This window comes from Leptosomus discolor, chromosome 1, assembly GCF_034619465.1.
Source record: "Leptosomus discolor isolate bLepDis1 chromosome 1, bLepDis1.hap2, whole genome shotgun sequence".
NCBI classification, from domain to species: domain Eukaryota; kingdom Metazoa; phylum Chordata; class Aves; order Leptosomiformes; family Leptosomidae; genus Leptosomus; species Leptosomus discolor.
The window spans coordinates 143,657,384-143,677,764 of record NC_141391.1 but is presented as its reverse complement, the minus strand read 5'-3'; the positions used below and the strand labels follow the sequence as shown (position 1 = coordinate 143,677,764).

The 20,381-nt window shown below is 42.7% G+C and overlaps 1 protein-coding gene across 1 annotated transcript in view; it reads right to left on the bottom strand.

The window, feature by feature from the left end:
- The window catches only part of ITPR2 (inositol 1,4,5-trisphosphate receptor type 2), a 262,967-nt gene that overhangs the window by 94,606 nt on the left and 147,980 nt on the right, over positions 1-20,381 (bottom strand). The window contains exon 37 of the mRNA XM_086466499.1: positions 19,960-20,068. Coding sequence (XP_086322625.1) covers positions 19,960-20,068 — 109 coding nt within the window. The remainder of the gene's footprint in view (positions 1-19,959; positions 20,069-20,381) is intronic.

Below are 20,381 nucleotides of genomic sequence, written 5' to 3'. Positions count from 1 at the left end.
AGCTTCGTTCTGTAACAGTAAGGAGCAATGACTGAGCAACCTCTAAACCAGTAAAGACCAGTTCCTTGGTTGGCAGGGGTGGAAAACTTCCTACTTGCTATAACTGATCCTTTTATGCTGCTCAGTTAACGCAAGGGGAGGGGAATCAAGACACCAGTCCACAATGAACACGGAGCAGGCAATGCTAACAACAAGGGTACAAGGAAAGTGTGGCTGAAGCGATCCCGCCATGGCTCTAATATCATTAGAAATCTTCTCACTGGCTTTTAACAGGATTTGGATCAGGTGCAAAGGAAGCCACCTTACATTTCCCTGATCTGTTGCTCCTATCTGCACAGCAAAACAATCAGATCCCAAGTATCTATTTTTGCATGTCTGCACTCCATGAAGGACACAACCCACCCCCAAATCCACATATGAGCAACCTCAATATTCATAAGTCAATTTGATTCTTAATACATTAATGAGAAGAATTAGTAAAGTAGTTAAGAAAAGTAAGTAAAGAGTTAAATACAAAATTTTTATTTAGTATTTTTCCCTCTAACAACCATCCAAAAGAAGCCTATAAGTGGCTACAGCTACAATTATAAATATATTAATCTCAGCATGCAGATAGAGAGAAACAAGGTACTGAATATGCGCATTAAGGCCTCGCATTTAACAGAAGCTATGCCACACATCCAACACCATCGCTAACACTGTAGAAGTTGTAAGAAGCACCACCTGATTTTTCTGGATTCTGCCTGTGCTACAGTTTAACATCAAAGAGATTATTTTAAAAATATTTAATTCTGTGCAGCGTTGGCTGAGGTTTTTTGCTATTCCTTGCCCTTCTAATGAAGAGATTAGGTAGATTTACAGCAAGACATGAACTCCTTGGTGTTTTCCTAGAGAAAGAATCCCACTCCTCCTCATTTAAAAGCTGTAGCCTTGCTGTAGGTGGTAATTATGTTGAGGGTGAATTGCTGTGGTTTCTGTCTGGCAACACACAGCACTGGCACATGCAATCCCCACACTGTCTGGAAACAGCATTACATCAAACCATCCAAACTAGTGGCTTACACAACCAGCTAACAGCCCTTTGAAATCTGTCAGCTCCAGTGACTTGCTATGTGCCCTTCGCTTCTCAGACATCAGCTTCCTCACATTTATCACAGAGGTACTGGGCTCCTTTAGAAATAAAATTTAGAAGCATCAACCTTTAACCTACCTTAAAATCTTATAAGGAAAAAAGTACCTACATATCAAACAGCACACAACTGCTCGATTTTAAAACCAGATCTGCACTCAATTCCTGAGAGCCTGTGGATGCATCCATGCAACACCACGGGGAGAAACCTCAGAAAACATGAAACAAGGCAGCGCCAGAAAGGGAAGCTGCACAATTCTGCTAGTGCAATTAGTCAATGTGGAGCTAGACTAGGGATCCCAAATGGAGGGCAGCACTGCACGCTGTAAGCAGGCACAACCCATAGTGAAAGCTAAGAGCTATGGATCAGGTTCTTAATTAAATACAGTTCTGCTGGGATCCCTGCATCAAAATTAAAAACCACTGAGAAATCTCAAATCGAACATAGCATTCAACTTCATGTCTCCAGCTGTCAGGCAGCAACGTTATGTTACAGGAAGACCTGTGAATAAGTAGTTTCCCCTGAAATCTGTGGGACCAGACATGAAGCAGGAAACTGCTCAGCCCAGGAACAGCTGTATCTGCCCTAGCTTCATAGCTGTGTGTTAAGAATGCAATAGCCTAAGCCACAGAATCACTGCATTTTCTACACGATTTGAAAACAAACACGTTGTACTTTAACAAGAAATGCTGTAACTATGTCCTTGGAGGATTGTTGTTCTGTACCAAAGAATTATTTCCCTTCCCTCCCCTTCCCCACTTCCCTCCCCTATGAATTAGTAAATGAATTTCTGCCACAAACCCTCAAACCATATTCTTCCCAATCAAAGAGTAAAACGATACCCAAGGGAGCAAGGCAGCACAGAACCAGTGAGATCCTGCAGACAGCTAGACTGGACGGAAAGCTCCTGCCACAGCCACACACAGATGGGCACACACACTCAAGAAAGCCTATGGGGGTAAAATGGGACAATACCAGAAAGAGGATTACATCCAAACAACATTGTTGGAAAATGTTCTCCTGGAACTGGACAGCTGAGTCATCTGTGACCAGACCAAAAAGGATGATACACAACAAAAGACAGTACATGTAATTTAATAAGTAAGCACGGATTTATTATTTTCTTCTGACCCTGCACTACAAGTTTGGAAACAATTCCTTAAGGGCAGGGGTCCATATTACAGGAGAATCCAGTATATGCATTTATGGGCAAATATATTACAATCTGCATATATTTTGCAGGGAAATGAAGCCTGCAGTTCTGCTCAGGGTCTGCACTTCAGTGTTTTAGCAAATGGGGGATGTAATGTGTGCCTGTGAACTCAGCGAGAATACAGATCCAAGAAGATGGGATTCTTATAATGTTTTTTGTAAGATGCAGTGCTACAGGGCCTAAATAAAAAGCTTTTCAAAAAGTCATTGCACATAGCCCGAGAATAAAGTGCTAGTCCCAGCAGTAGCCGCACAGCCGGTATCCACATTGTACAACAATCGCACAGCTCAAATCGTGACTATGAAAGGACAGCCCAAGCAGCAGGTGGGACAGAGGGATGGCAGGGGAGTCCATACCCGAGCACCTCTCTCTCCAATCTGTCTGTTCATCAGTCATGTCACACGGGCTGTTCCCCTGCAAGGAACATCCAGAGGAACAGAGAAGCTAGCAATGTGGGTCCCAGGCAGGGGAAGCAGCTGGCAGGCATCTGTAATTGAATTCCGGGAGGACTTGGTCTATTTTTAAAATTCTCTGTAGGTTGGCTTTTTTTTTTTTTTTTTAAACAGGTGAACATTTCCAAAAGTCGACACAGTTTTAAAGTTTCATTACATACATCTCCGAGTTCCAGCACTGTGTAAAAATTGTACGATAGCAGCAAAGCATGAGCAATCACAACCAGATTCTAAAACTTTGCACCAGTGAGGGAGAAAATGAATCGCTTTTATCTTTAATTGTGTACTGCAAGGATAAAGAACTTTTGTTTTGAAGTGCAAACACACTCTATTTATACCCTAAACTAGAGGGACACTGGTTCTCTACCAACTCCAAAACAAATTCCATTGTTATTATTGATGTGCTGTGTTTCTGCAGTATCTACTAATCCCATTGATACCTAAGGAAAAAAGCCCTACAAAACCTACCAAAATGTGAAGATTTTTGTTATGTTCTTTCCGTAAGTGGTATCTGAACAACGTGTTTTCATTTGACCCATCTAACACCATACAAAGTCACTGTCAGGGCTAACCAGGGCTCCTGACTTGCTCTCGTTCATAAGCAATCCGACCTGCGCAAGTTGTATTTAGAGCTTTCTGCACCTCCAGAGCTCCTTTATCTCCTGTAATGCCTGTAAGATGATATCCGGAGTCCTAATATTCTCTCACCACAGCCTGGGAGAAGAACGGTAATTTATTCTGAGAAGGAGCGTGTTGTTAATCTCCAGCTGTCAAGACCTCTGATTCTGCTTACCTGTTCAGGCACTGCCTCTGCTCATGAGAGGCAGGGTCTAGGACCACCTTCCTTACCCTTCCTTGGATGGATTAGCGATGGATCGCAAAATGATCCTACGTACAGCTCAGAATGGCTAACGTGAAGCAGGAAAAACCAAAGACTGCTAATGCTGCACAGAGGAAAAGTCCTCATTTCGCTCACAGCACAGTCCAGTCTGAGCTACGCTCATTTATTTTCTGAGTTGCTGCAGCAAGTTAAATTCTCTGATGATAATGAGCAGTCACCAACTGCATCACCGACTCATTAAATCAACTCAGTATCCACTCGTTAGCAAACACAATTTATACACTCTGAATTGAAGACTTGCTGGCTAGCAGAATCGTAGCATATGATATTTGTTGGGGTATAATTTGTATTATTTTTGCCCCAATTTGTGTAAAATGATCCTTATGTAGCTGCAGCATGCCTCCCTCCACCTTTGATAGTGCTAGATTATAAACAAAAACTGTTACTTTAAAAAAATAGTTGGAAGATAAAGCCAGGGATGGTTTTTCAGCACTTTGCAAGACAGGGTTATGTAACCTATACATCGCAATGTATATTTATACATCAATACGTTAACTGCATACATAGAGATGAAGTGAAAGAACAGAGGAAGAGAAATAGGAAGAGAAAAAACCTCTAAAACACTGGGAAAAAAATACCTTTTTGTGATGCTTATTAATAAAAAAGGTGACTCCAACAATAACTTCCTCTTGGAAATATTATAAATACAGGGTAACAGAACGTGGATCATATAAAGTGTTCGTATTTGCTGAATATTCCCCAAATGCACAGCCACTATACCTGATCTTATCAAACAACATCGGATTTTGTTGCAAGCACGGCTTTATAAACGGCTATTTTCTTACTATAGTGGTGGCAGGGGAAATGTTTAAGGAGAAAATGTTTTGACTGCCATGCAATCAGACTGCTTGTAAACAGTATATTCAGGCCCTTAAAAAGCAGAGAAGATTTAATACAGCTTAAAATTTCAGAGGGTTTAGTTTCTTCGCAGCTTCTGGGCAGCAATATTATTCTTTTCAAGGGCAAGACAATGAACATTAGCTTTCGTCAGGGGAGGAACGACGGAATTTCAAAACGTACTTTGGAGAAAAGATGGGGTGGAGATGAGGGAATCGCTTCTCAGTCTTTCAGTTCTGTTACAGCAACTTGTTCCTCGGCTGCTTATTAATAAAAATAGTTGCTTAAATTTTAAGCTGCCCCAGCTCCTCCACGTTGCTTTTTTTTTTTTCCCCTGCCTTCACAGGACCTTCTTTCTGCAGAGAACTGGATAAAAGGCAAGAGGCTTACGGCAAGAACATTTGCAGCTTCGTACAGACACCCCTGCGTAACGCCACCAGGGAGTCTCACGTACAAAATAATTTATGAGAAGCCCTAACAGGCCACCTGCACGCACAAACTTCAGCGTCCGCAAGACAGCACCCTCCGCCAAAACTGTCAGCCTCTTGACGCCTAACCCGTCAATCACCCCGAAACCCGAAGGCTCAGCTTTGCCGCCCGCCAAACGCCTTTCGGAGGCGACGGCAAACCGGGCGAGGCCCGAAGCCCTCCGCCCGGCAGCGACGAGGCGCCGTTCCGCGATCTTTTGGCAACGGGAGGGCGGAGGAGGACGGGGGGCGGGGGGGGGGGGGCGCGTTGTTTGTGCCCTTTCGTGGCTGCTGCCGTTGTTGCTGTTGGAGCCAGGTTACATAAGGCCTCGTCTCCGGCTCCGTTTCGGTGATGGATACGCAACGCGAACGTCCCCGCCGGAATTACCGGGGCCATCTATCAATTCGGCCGCAGCTAATCAACCCATTCGCTTTCTAGTGTCTCACAGCCGCGGCTTATCTCATGCAGGCTCACGATCGTTCAAAGCCCCATCTAATTGAATTGCAGGGCCGGGAGCACCGCGGGGGACACGTGACGCGCCCCCGCCGCCGCGCGCTGCCAGACACTGCGGGCGTTACATAACGGCACGATGCTGCCGCCGCCGCCCGGCGGGAAGGATGAGGGAGGGAGGGAGGGAGGGAGGGACGGGGGGGGGGGGGGGGGGGGGGGAGGACGGGGGGCACCTTTTTTTTTTTTCCCCGGCCCCTGCTCCCGCCCGGCCCCGCAGCGCCGCTCACATGCGCAGTCACATGTTGTCGGCGGCACCGAATGACAAGGGGGACCGTGCCTCCGACCAGCCAAAACAGTTCGTTCAATCACTCGCCAGGCAAAGGCGATTACAGCAGCCTGAGGGATGTGGAATATTAAACCTGAGCCCTCTCGGCGCCTCCCCCCCCCCCCCCCGCCCCACCCCGGCCGACGCTAACCCCTGCAGCACGGCTTGGTGCCCTGCCAGAAAGCGGCCACCCAGGCACCCCTCGGGCACCTCCCGCTTTTGCCGCAGCATCTGTGCGGAGGGGTCCGGGAGCCGGCGAGCCCCGACCCCGCTGACTGCCGCCGCCGCCGATGGCTGCGGGGCGGCCGGGTCACTGCGCTGCCCCCCGCCTGCTCGCAGCCGTGCCCGGCCTTCGGCCTCAGCAGCGGCCGAGCGGGTGGGGCGAGGGCCGGGTAACAGCCCTCCCCTGCTTGTCCCACCAGCTATCACTCACCTGGAGGGACTTTCCACAAACTATTTAATCACGGAGCTGTATTAGCCGTTGGGGATAAATCATGCTCCTCCCCGTGTCAAAAGACCCACTTCAGGCAAGGGGGTTCCTACCAGTGTCACACCTGCAGGTCTGCGCCGCTACACGCAACAGCCACGGCTCACGGCCGAGCGCGGGGTTAGCACGCGTCCCAGCTTGCCCCTTCCTCTTACCAACATCCAGCTTACTGACTTGGAAGCTGCTAGCCACCCCACCCACGGTCGGCCTCGGTGCCTGTGTAACCACAGGCAGGTTTGTAGGGGAGGGTACAAGTCGCTCTCTGCTTTGCCTTTTCTTGGATCACCCCCTTGGGCTGGAGATTTTTGGAGCCACCTTGACCCGGAATTCCTCCTTCAGGAGAACAGGCGTTGCAAGTCGAAGTTGGCCAACACGGCAGGAAGGGTCTCTGAAAACTGTATGACTCAAAAGTGACTTTTCATGTATGCCAACAGTTCAGCAAATTTAAAAAAGCATGCTCTTTCCCAAGAGGAGCCAACTTCAGAAGAAGAATTTATGTAGATAATCCAAAGCCAAGCTTACTAAATCAGCATTTGTTAAGACTTCATACTTCTTTTTTCAACAAATCTTTCATTCACAAAGCCCAGGAGCACACTGTTTGCTTGATTTAAGGAGGAGAGGATGGGCACCCTGCCAACCACTAGGTTCTGCACTGTCATACGCAAAGTCCTGCTTCCACTTTCAGAGACCTTCTTTGAAGGTGAGTCATTCGGTCCTCTGGAGAGGAGCCCAAAACAGGAGCTAGCTTGTGATACTTAAAAGTACCTCTGCTGCACTGACACGTGTCCACAGCGATGGTACACCAGTGGGCAGGACTCAGGGCAAAATGCGATGCTGTATTTGAGTATCCCGTCAGAGGGGAGATCAGTTCCATTCCCTTGTCCTTCAGCAACCCTTCTCACAACAGAAAAATCTAGAATGAACTAAGTCATGACAGTGTTCATCAAGTCAGAGACAAGCTTTAGGGCAATATAGCTATTCACCGACTTCAGAAAAAAAAAAAAGTAAGATGGTTTCCCCAGGGTGGCTCTTGCTCAAGTCAGATGGGCACTGTAACTTGTTGTAGCTGCACATGTGCTTTTCCAGCAAGAACATGTCTGAAAGAGCCCCTTTGTGCACTGCTGCAGCTGCCTGGCGGCTGGTTTGCCACCTCCTGTGGCTTTGGAGGCCCCTGCTGGAAGATGGAGATGTACGTGCACGGCGTAATCCAGGGCAATAAAGCAGCTACTTTTCAACTGGCAGAGCTGCAGTGGGAAATTATTAGTTCAGAATTGTGCAGAGGGCTTGAGAAAACACTTTTCATTTACTCTGATTTTACTACCTCACAGTTCTTGCGTGGGGCAAAGCCTCAGCTGGCTCAATAGTAAAAGCACACTACATAGAGCTTGGTAGCAAAACAGACAGATAGTGATCAAAGTACTGAACTTAAGACACAGAAGCCATAAACTGTTGGCCAGTTCAAAAGAAAACATTATCACAGCAACACTTTTTTTTGTGCTCCCAAATAAAGACTTTCTTCAGCTAAAAATCAGAATAAAACATAGAGAAAAGGAAAAAGTATGTGCAAAAATACGAAAGAGATGGTTTAAAAAGTAAAGGGAATGGTTCTTTCCAGTTCCAAATTGTTTAGGGTTTAAAAATCAGGTGAAATACATGTTGAATTAAAGTATATATCAATTAGCTGACTTCCTGGGGTTTTTTTCTTTTTTCTTTTTCTTTTTTTTTTTTTTTGAAGTAAAAGACCTGTATTTAGATTACCTGGTATGCTAGAATTTGCCACTGAGTTAAAACAAGCTCTTTCAGAATCATAGGTATGGGAATAATCTGTTTATATAAACAGCTTCATTTAAGTCAAGTGACTCTCTGCAGACCACACTCCGGAGAGCAAACTCTTCTAACCAACCTCCCAGAGCATCAGGTAGGACTCCAGAAGGAGCCAGTTCATCTGCCTCCTCCTAATCCTAGCTCAACACGTGTGCTCGGCATGCTCAAACGCAGCCCGCACTGCTCTCATTTGACTCCCTCTCCTTTGGCTGTGTGGCATAGCAGGTTATTTGCACACACAGGCAGAAATAGGTAGCACTTTGCCTAGACTTCTGCAATACAAATTACTCGTTTATGACTAAGCACACCACAGCCCAAAGTAATCTCTTAAACTTGTTACTCTGGCCGAGTTTTTTGGGTTTGGGGTTGTGGTTTTTTTTCATGCAAACATTTCCACACACAGCACCAGAACAAAAATCCAAATTCAAATAAGAGAATACGAGTTTTTCCCATGCATGATGTTATTCACTGTAAGACTACTTAAATGTGAAGAAAAAGAAGAAAAGGACAGCTTAAACTGTTCAACTTCCATTTTCCAAAAGGCCCCTTCTAGGTCCTTATGGTCAGTTTTATGGTCAGAATTAAAATGACTACACAAGAAAAATGCTAGCATCAACCAGGACAAATTTAATAAAGACTGTGACATATAACCAGAACAATCCTCTGTGCCATCCAGGGTAAATTTACTGACCATCACCCACTTTATTGCTAGCAGTGAATTACCACTGTTATTTCCTCTGCCTCACAAAAGCAACCTAGTTAATATGGGTCGCTTCGCAAAATCAAGGCAGCTCAGGCTGCATAGTCTATTCTCCAGCAATGTTTCCAGCCCCCTTGAAAAAACTGCCCTGACTAGTAAAAGAGGAAGAACTTCCCAACAACATGCAGGACTTCCAGCATTTGTTTAAATGCAAAGATTTTAATTTTTAGAGAGCCACAGTCAAATATATGTATATTTAGAAGAGTTTGATTTCCCAAAGGGCTAAACTGCACCCAGTAGAGTGGTCTGGGAGGAACCCTAGAGCTGAGAACCTCTAGTTGGTCATAGATGAGAAACACCCGGTTCAGGTGAAGCTTGTTCTTCCTCTGGAGTCAGTAAAAAGTCTTTATGTTGAAAAACCTGAGAGTCAAGGTTATCTAAATCTTTTTGGCACCTGAGAGAGCAACTGGCATCCAGTCCTACTGGATGTGGGGCTATAGGGACACAACTGCTACCATATACAACTAAGGAGTCAAAAACCCCCAAGTTTTCTGCATGAAAGGGAGGAAGGTAGTTTAAAAAAAAAAAAAAAAAGGTTGGGGGAATAAAAGGCTTGCAGGCAAAAGGAATATAGGGAGACATTGCTAGTGTAACTGCTCATTACTTGGGGACAAAATGTTTTGGACAACTGCCAAGAGGAATTTTCAGAGTGATAAGGTCCTCCCCCCAACCCCAAGTGACAGCTCTGCATCTGGAGTTACCAACACTAGTCCAAACCTTCAGAGCACGTTTCCTTGTCTCCCAGCTCAGCCAGCTCAGAGCCAGCTCAGCCTCTCACTGACATCCACGCCGTGTCAGCACGTTATGCTCGTGACTGTGTACAGCAGAAAGCATTCGCACGTGTGCGCTCCGAGCAAGACCCGAGCGATGGCGAAACTGCAGTAGGAAGAAAAAGTAGGATTAATCAGGCCTCGCTGGCAAGGTGCCACGTGCTGCCCGTGAAAAGCTGTTGCAAGGTAAACAAGGCACAACCTGCACAAAGTGTTCATTGCCATAAACTGAAAGAACACTTTCAGGCTCTGCCCAAAAAAAAAAAGCTCTCTGCAAAAAGCCTAGGGGTCAAAGTGAGATAATTAAGCTCATAATCCTCAGGGCAATCACCAACTCCAGAACAGGCCCCTCACTGAGCAGCCTGGTCAACGCACATCGTTTAGATACTCTGGTCTTTCCCTGCGAACTGCAGAGGTCAGGTAACCATAAATTAACCTGGCTTTCATTTCAGTAAACAAACACATACATAATTCAATAAAGCATATTTCAAGCTCTGGGATTTGTCCAATTACATTGGAAGAACAGACACTGTAAAGACTCAAAGAAATCCCAAATAAACTACTTGTAATTTTAAAATCTCGTGATTTTCAAGCCAAATCTCGTGATTTGTTTGTGATCTGACTCAGGGTTTTCAGGGCTTGGAGTTGGCAACTCTGACTAAGCAGGGATATGAAATAAGAGCGAGAGTGACTGCCCGCCAGGCTTCTGTTTTCCTGGGACAGAAGACAAAGCAGCTCTGACAATTCCAGCTGGCAATACCATCCAGGCCCTCCTCCAAGGCCAAACATGCTGGGTAAAATCCTCATCAGACAAAAAAAAAAATCCTATCATAAGTAGTTACTGTGGTTGCCTAATAGGCATTTTCCAAAGTTCAATATAGCATATACTTTCTTTTTCATGAAAAGGGGGAGAGGGGGGAGATAGACCACATTACAGACTAATCCCTTGCCAAATGTCATTAGTGATGAAGTCCCTTACAAATTACATCAGTATGAAACAAATCAGAAAACAGTGAGTTTCCATTTCCTCCTCATGTCTGGCTAGACAGAGACTTCAAGATCAGCTTTCATCTATGGCCTGGAATCAACCCTCCTCTGCGTCTTGCTTAGTGTGGCAGGGGTGTTAAGCAAGTAATTGCAACCATTAAAAAGAAAAATAGCTCACTCGCTCCTGCTCCCCGTCCCTGTCAAATACTGACTCCTTCATTAGGCTTCTCCAAAGCTGTTTCAGCACACTGCAGTAGTTTCTCCCTGCTCCTGATGCAGGTAGGTGGCTCCAGCTGGGGCATGCACCTCCAGCCACGACCCTTGCATCCTCCTGGGTGGTGCCAAACCGGGAGCCTTCCCCTCTCTGCTGATAACCCCAAGCATCCCCTCACATCTAGCATCTGGCAAGACAGCCTGGTCAGGGAGTGGAATCTGATTTCCACCTTCCTGCAATGCTCAACCCTCCCTATCTGCTCAACAGGGTGACAGATGAAGAGCAAAAGCACAGAAAAGGGGCTGAACAGAAGGGCCTTGCCAGTTCTTGCTGCTTTTTGCCTCCCCTATAGTAAAGCAAGAGCATAGCCCTTCCTCGTATCTGAGGGAGATACATCTTTAGTTGTGTTTGGACTGACTAAACCAAAATAGTATCATAAACGGAGGTTTTCTGTTGAAACTCTGTTCCCGAAACACATTTCTGAATCGTAAATCTTGGACTAAAGCAGTTTATATAATGCCACCTATTCACACTGCCCTAACTAACCATAACTAACCATTCCATTATAATGAGTCCATTATCCCCTGCTTTATTGTATTTTCTCTTAAAACAGAGATCAAAGATTTGGATCTAGTGGCATCATGCCGATTTCATTTTTATTACTGGCTCCCTAGGTCTATCATAAATATTCATTGGCTGTCCTTAATACAATGCATTGAATTCTGCTCACTGCTATCTCTGGTGCGACTGCAAAGTACAAACAGGGTTGTTGCTCAAACATATTAAATAAAGCAACAGCAAATTTGTGATAGTCAACAACAACAAAAAACCCGAAAACAAAAGAACGCTTTTCCCCTTCCAAGGAAATTCAAAACCAAAGGAGACATTTTCTCTCGCCCCCTCCACGACTGCAGACATTTGACTGCTGTGGGAATTCAGCTGTGCAGAAGCAGCAGCAGCTGACCTGCTCCCACAGACAGGAGACATTTTTGAAAAGTCCACAGTTGCCACACAGTGGTCTCTGCGATACTGCAGCACTCCTCTGTGCTCACCAGTAAAAATTATAAATGTTACCCAGCAGTAATACAGAAACCGCTCAGAAATGTGGACTTTCTGTATAGCAACTAATACTTAAAAGGGAGCAGGAGGTGTGTGGGGAGAAGCATTCTCCAGTCTCACAGTTAGAAAAAAGGTTTATGCAGTTTTATTCTCATAACTCTCAAGAAAAACCGCAACTGTCCGAAACTTCAGGATGCCTGCAATTTGTTTCTCTCCCGACACCCATCGCTCAGAGATTCCTCTGAACTCTACCTTCTCACTACAGTGTAGCTTCTCCCAGCATCAGACAGGCAGGGTTTGAAAACCCCAATAGCACCTATGTGAACTGCTCCTGCTCTGCGAATAAGCACAGACACAGGCCTCTTAGGATGTCAGCTGGATACTTTAAACAAGCACAAATCACTAAAATTAGGGTGGCCAGAGGAATTACATTTATCTTCATGTTAAGTAACTCTGAGAGCATTAACACATATCAGACACTTTATATTCTAAGCAAGAACACCTACTCCGTTAAAAACAAAACAATATGGTAGGACACAGAATGCACATTCAAATATTTATCTTCTAATATGACTCCACCATGGAGGTAATATGCTGCTCATTAAAAAAAGACATGGAATAGGAATAAATAATCTAAAATAAATATTTATATTTATGCATATGAATATATCCTCACACAAAACTCCACACACCTGGAGATGTGAACCAGATGATAAAACTGCTGACTCATTTTAGATATTAACCTACAATGTACCTTTGGTCCTTTTCCTAGCCCCTTGCCAATCTAGTATCTGCTAGAACCTTCAGTATATTCCTAAACATCTTTGGCTGCTTTATTCATGCTTTAAACTGCATAAATAAAACCAGACAGAAAGAAAACCTTGATCCTGATGCCTTCATGATGTAGAATTTGATTCAAATAGCTATAGTGAGCATGGAATTTAACTTCTAGATGAACTGAAGTCTCTAGTGAAATCCATCCTACCTGTATTCAAAACAACAAAAATAAAAGCCAACTGTTGTTCACATACAGGATCCTGATCAGTTCCATTAATTTTGTACTGGAGTAAGGTAAAATTAAACATATTCAGAGCTATGTGAAGGTTTCATTTGTTAAACAGCTCTCTTCCCTTGCACTCTTTTCCATTTGTTTTTAAATAAAAGTTATATTAATAGAGAAGGATGCCAAACAGTTTGCAGGCAGTTAAGATCTTCTTGCTGGTTTGCTTTTCTTAAGATCAGATCCATAGAAAGGAATTGACATTAAAAAAAAGAAGGGGAAAATAAGGAGCATCCTTACGTTACATACACTGTGTAAAGGGGATATTCCAGAGGAGAAATTAGTCATTTGAAGTTCAGAGCAAGGAACAAGCTTCTCCCACTTGTTGTTGTTTTGGCTGATGCTGTCTAAATCAGTATCAACAGAAAAAATATCTTACAGTATCAGATGCTCCTTTAGAGGAAAGATATTATATGTGAGAAAGGCAGATCATACAAGTTCCAAAACAATTTATCAATCAGGATTTGGGGTTTAATATTTCTCAAACAAATCTGGATAACATAGCATATTCTGAAAATTTGATAAATATAAGGTGCTGAGAGGCTGCAGTCTTTAGGAAGAAATGTGTTTCCAACCGTGTGTTTCTTCAGCCTGTCACTAGATTCGTTTATGACTTGGAGAACAAACAAACAAAAATCAAGGTTTTGAAACAGAGTAAGTACCAGCGAGTAGTGAACACTATTGCTCACTCATCAACTGAGCAGAAGTCTCTGAAGATGATTTATTTGGATCACGGTGACAGTTAACAATTATACATACTAAAGAGAGGGCAAAAACATTAGTGCACCCAGTCCAGCAAATTAGTTAGGCGTGTGCTTCACCCCCACTGCAACAGACTGAAGTGCTCGTCTTTCACTAAATCAGGATGTTACACTTCATAAGAGGTCAGAAGTGCTGTCTCCTACTTGTCCTTGATACGTGAGACTTTCAGTTGAAAGTTCTTGTCCAGGTCAACAAGAGCAATGCACTCTGCCTGAAACTACCCTTGACACAGACCACTATAAGCTGACTCACAACTGGCCCAAGTAAACTGGCTTTGAACAGGTTTCTGAACACGAGCAGATGACAGTCCAAAGCTAGATCAAATCTCTGGGGCTTGCTACTTACAGAAAAAAAATCTCCCCTTAAAAAGAAGTCATGCTTTTCTTATACGGCATACTTACAGGCTTTTGCACTAGCAACAAAATAAATCTCTCTATAAATGTATATGGTTGGAAACTCAGCAGAATATCTGGGGGATGTCCCCCACAGCAGTCTTCTCCTTTAGTCCAGAATAAGGCACAGGAGGGATAAGGGATACCACAAAGGTGCAAGGTGCTACTTCAGGATAGTCTAGTTGAAACCGCGTGTCAAAGCACAAGAAATGTGCAGCAATAACAACATGCCATAGCAGCTGATGGCCTGAGGCCCCAAGCACTATGGCTAACAACACCTAGCTAGTACAAACAACAGTATCACATGCTTTGTGGTATCTCTTTGCGTAATTATTCCAGCTTGAAGCCTAGAGGGGGGAAAAGTGAAACTGTGTTCATTTGTTTCTCTGTAGGTTTTATTTCTTTGGCTTGTAAAATGTCAGCCTATGAGTATAACAAGAAATTACCACATTTTAAGGGTCTGGCCACATTTATTGTTTAGTCTTGCATATCTGAAAGCTCTGATGCTCCTGCCGCTGCAATTACTGTCTCAGAGAATTCACAGCATCGCAAAGATTGAATCCTCCACTGCAATGAATCAGTGCAGGCTTAGGTTCTGCACCAGACCACCACCTTCACGTAAACCATCGCACAGACGGAGGGGTTTGCCCCAGCAGTGTTTGAACTTTCTGCCCTGCTTCGTTACTTAACTGTCATGACAAAGCCACAACAGCAGCTTCCTGACCGTACCAGACACACGTGCTGGTCAAAACAACTAGGCTGGCAGGTAACTGAACGTTCTTCCTCTTTGCACCTCCAGTCCCCCCCAGTCCCCCCCTAGACTGTGGCTATTTTCCTAAGGAGAGAGTTTTTAATGCAGGATACTGCAAAAATGTTCTTTACCAGTTGAAATGTTCAGGTGATTTTTCAAAAAAATTCAATATAAACATCATTGAGCTTAAATGTTCTCTTGTAGTATTTCTAACCCTGTATTACCTCACAGCCACACTGAGCTTAGTGAGGAGAATGGCCTATTCACAATCAAAAAAAACCAGACTGGTGCATAGGCATTTTTATAAATGAGCACAAATAAAACAGACAGCAGAAATGGTGAAAAATTAAACGTAATTCTTCAGAATGCCTGCAGTGCCGCTAATCCATAATGTGAGTAGTAACACAAATAAAGGAATTTTTTAGATCCTGTTCTTCCTCCCAATTAAAATAAGCATCCTGTTAAGGTATAATACATTCAGCAAGACCCACATATTCAGAAATATTCTTTTTTCCCCTTTTATTTTTACCTACATATGCTATTGATCTGAATGCTGCCTAATTCACAGATGCAAATAAGTAAAATCATCTTGAAAAGATGAGGCTATAGAATAGAATGCAGTTTAAATAGAAAATGTCTTTCATTCAGAGAGCTGCAACGCTGGGACACTGCAGTGGCTCCCAGCAACATCTCCTGGCTTCTGAGACACATTGAGACCATTTTTCCCAGCAGAAAAAGACCTGCAGCTCCTACTCGTTTCAGGTTGACTGGTAGATCAATACATTCATGAACTTGGACTATTGCTTTTGACAAACTCATTGAAGTTTCATCAACAGCTCCACATGAAAAGACTTGGATTTCCTGGCACAAAATGACCAAAAGCCAATAGTGGCCATATCAGGCACTACATCTTACAGGAATAACATACATTTCTATTTACACCAAAGCTGTACTATTTTTTCACATGTATATTTGGTGCTGCTGCTGAAAACAAAGAGGAGAGGATAGCTTACATTTCATATCTAAAGTGGAATGCAGAAATATTAACACTGCAAAATGAAAGGCTACAAAGCTACTTCTATGATTTTAAATCATGAAGCTAGTGCAAATGTGTAAGAGCCAGACAACATTTTTCACGAGTTTTTCCAAAAAAGGCAAAAAGCACAACTACTTATTTCTGACAATTAAGCAGCTTTCACAGTCTTTGTTCTACTGACACTTAAAAATGCAGTTTTCAATTATTTACACTGTAGTTCAACACCTAAAGCAGGAAAAAAAAAGTATAAAGTCTGTGTTCTGCAGCACAGTAATCCTTACTGAAGGGTTCATTCTATAGCATTTCCCTTAGGAATTACCAGCTGGCAGAGTATACAGGCTTGGATTCTGCCATATTCTGTAACGCACTATCATCCGTTAACACTCTGATCAGCCAATAATATTACACTAAACTGGTCACACACACATACGTTATCAGAGATGGTATTTTTTCCCCCAGAGATGATGATCTCATTTAAGAACAGTTGGTAAATCAGAAGGTTGTCCGTGCCCAAGGCATTGACATGGCAGCAGCTGGAAAGGGTTAAGAAGTATGAGCACACTTTGGTCAGGTTCAACAACTTCATCCAATTCATTGAGGGTAGGTTTATTTTAAGCTTCTGAACCCTCTTTGAAGCAGCTGGGAGGATTCCCCGCTCCTGGCCCACCAGCTCTGTTGTAGGGACAGTCGTGTTCAGCAGGGCAGCAAGATAATGCTAAGATTTTAAAGTGCTCCAGTCATTTACAAAGTGAACATGCATCAGTGGTCTATGTGTCTCAGGTGCTTTTAGAAATGTTAAGTTGCTTCAAACTGAGACATGGAAGTAGGGCTAGAAGCAGCATTCATACAGAAATTAAACTGAAATCTAGCACTACAGTGAAGGACAAAAAAAAAAAAGATTTGCATAAAAAAATTCAAAAGTTCTAGACCAAGATCCTTCTGGGTTTGTAAAATGGGTTTAAAAATGGCCAGCAACAAAAAAATCAAACATAGGTGGGGCAGATCTAGTCCAAACACAGTCAGTCTAAAGTAGGCTTTTACTCTGCCACAGTAACCATCTGAACAGAGGCTATGTCGACTTCTCCATGGCACGGCTTTGTGCCAAGTGTTTTAACGCTGTTCTGGAAGAGCTTTCTCTAAGAGAGGGGCTGTAGATCAAGTTTCATTCCAGTTAGTTACCTAATCAATACAAATAAGACTAGGACTTAACATAGAATTCCCAGGAGATCATAATAATCACCCACGATTACTTATGAAAGCAAATAAATGACCAAAAGGTTTTATGTATCATTTATATACCTTAAATCAAACTTCTGAAATTAAACTTTGATTCCTAATGCAATTAGGTGTTGAAGCACTAAGCAAAACAACGCACAAGCAAGCACTGCCTGAAAGGCTGACTGCAAGGGCAATCAAGGATTGAGCCAGGAGAGCATGAGCAGCCCTGAAACACACCAGCAAGGGGAGGCACAACAACAGGGTTGAGACAGTGGATACAGGAACAGGCATAAAAAGTGAAATAAAGACCTACAGCTATCTTTTCCTCCTGTTCCTTCAATGAAACAGACTACCTTCCAGTGGTCAAATGACAGCTAAAGATAGTAGAAGGTAAGGTTCCCAGATCTGGATCTCAACTGTGGGAATAAAAGGAAGAGAAAGAGAGAGGAAAAAAAAAATATTTCATGATTTCTGCCTCGTTTCTCACTGTGGGAAAATCTGCAGAAACTGGAGGTTTACCATTTCTGTCAAATGTATCGCACAAAATGCATTAACAAACTCAGGCTTTCTGTCAAAATGTCACGTATCACTCTGTAGCTTTGTTCTGGTATTACCATTACGTATTTACTACTATAAATTTTATTTTTGTATCTGTACAACATAGTTGAATAACTTTGCAGGCAGTGGTATCACAGTTCAAAAAAAGTTGGAAACATGCACAAGAGGCTATTCATTGTGCTATTTTTACTATTCTGAAGTCCATACAATGAACAATGACTCAGAGTATCAAGCCGGAGAAGCACTTGCAAACCATACAAGCTTGCTTGCTCATTTATTTGTTTGCACTGATTCGTTACATTCCTCAGTGTAAAATCTATGGGGCTCAAGAGAAAGCACAAGGGAGAAATCCTGTTTCCCAAATTGCTCTTCCACCCACCATGCCCTACCGAGATGGTGGCGGTCACGCGAGGTGTCTGGGCATACACCTCTGATGTCCACGCCGGAGAACCAGAGGCTGGGCTGGCTGGGTGAAGAGCCCCTACAGACCAATGGAGCACACTCCCTCTGGTGGCCTCACTCAGTCTCACTTCATCAGCACCCACAACAGGGTACAAAGAGCAATTAAAACAGGCAAATTTTTGGTTTGCTTGTTTTAGGTCATACATTGAAGCGTTGCGCTTTTTTTCCCCTGTACTCCTGAGATGACGCTAACTTTTGGTGGGTCTATGCAATTATTTTGGAGAGGTTTGGCAAAGTTCATCGTAGCATGCAGCTACAAAAGCAAATGAGTTTTTCAATGTGATGCAGTGGCATTATGGACACAGAAAGCTATTAGAATAAGTATGAATAATAATTAATAATAATAATAATATCTGCTTCACCTGTGAAACCTGTTATGACATTAAGAAAAATTTGTCTGCCCAGGCCTAGCCACGTTTTCTTCAAGCAGGAGGTGAAGAGGAGGTTGGTTTTCTCTGTGTGCACTGGTTGTTTTTGCACAGAGCAGGGCTGATGTTTTGCAGTTGCTGCCTTTGTCTTCATCTCACTGTTCTGCTTTGAGATTTTTTTTTTATCCTGTCTAGCAGGTTGCTTAGAAGCCTGCACAATATGTTCCCATGTCCATATGTTGAAATCAAAACAAACAATATACAGTCAAAACAAAGCACTGTGAATATTTCCCATTTCTAATATATGGCTCATCTATCATAAAAGAGAAAAGAATGTGTTGGTACTTTATTATATCATATGACAGGACCAAAACACTTAACTTTAAAATTAAAATCTCAAAACACCCAGAAATAGGCATGGGCATCTTAATCACCATAGACCTTATTTTTCTTAAGGTTAGATTGGGGTTAAGATTGAATCTCATAGCTAGTATACCTGAATGGTGGATAATTTTGCCAGGTACAGCAACATGAATAAGCACTGTTACTTAGACATCTGAAAATATTTGGGTGTAAAAGCCTAAGACAGTGAAACAGTGCAAAACTGGGTTGTAATCAATATTTTTTTCTCAAGGTAAAGTGAAATTCATGAACATATTTGACTAAACATGTCAGCCGTGAACAAATGAAAATGATGGCACTGAAAGATTAGATAATAGCTCTATGATTCATATTTAAGAGTGAATAATACTGAGGGAATACTCAGAAATATGGATAAGAGGAAACCACACAAAAGGCACAGGGATCAGGCTCAAAGAAGGGACAGCTGACAGGTAAATCTGAATCTAGCTACCGACACCCAAAGGCACAGGCAAGATGAAAGAGGTATTTGAATAACTTGGTTTTGCAAGAGAAAACTGGGCAATAAGGGGAAACAGAGCAGTGCAAGAAATAATTAGATACTTACAGAGTACAAGCTATGCCACTTCTCCCCAAAACTAGTAGCTCTGCTTAAACATTAGCTATTCCCGTCACACATTTACGAGCATTGAAAAGTGTATGGAGTACAACAGTCTGGCACCACAGACAGCAGAGAAAAACTGTACGCTTGCAATTAAAAATCCCTATATTTCCAACTGATTTTATGATAAAGTCAGATGTGACATAAGACTAGACTCCAGAAGTACAGGATATCCAATATATAATAATCATATATAGTAATACTACTGCCAATTAATTTCTTCTTCCTTGCCTTGACTCTTGTCAAGTCCCTGATACAAAACTATCTATGTAAGGCAGGTAGTTTCTTTTGTTCCAGTCTTGCTTTCTACCTTACCACACTGTTCCTAAGACACCACGTTATTTTTAAAACATGTACAAAACTGAAATCATGTCAGATTCTGTTACTGTCCTAGAGCCAACATTTTAATACCATGCTATTAGTTCTATATTTAATACTAAAATGGTAGCAGTACCTCTTCCGCAAAGTTAGTTTTCTTGTCAAGCATTTCTCGTAATGTCTGAAGAATTTTAATGCAGAGCTTTTCTTCTTTCTCCATTAGCTTCTTTGTGTGATTAATCAACCTTAAAGTAAAATATTAAACCTTAAAGAGCATTGCACATTGTTGCTAAGACATACTACAATTTCTTTATGCAAAAATTGCCTGTCACTATATTTTTCCTCAAGGAAAGGAAATAAAAGTAGACAGGAGAAATCATAATTAAAAAGGAAATGGGACTTTCAAGGTATTGTGAGTTTTTTGTGTCAATTTGCATATCTTACTGCCCACACAGAAGGCAGAATTCTACATCCACTTTTTATAAGTGCTTCCAGGTTAAGATCCAAACTTGCTATTTCATCCTTTCTTTATTTAAAGATAACTTATTTTAACCTTTA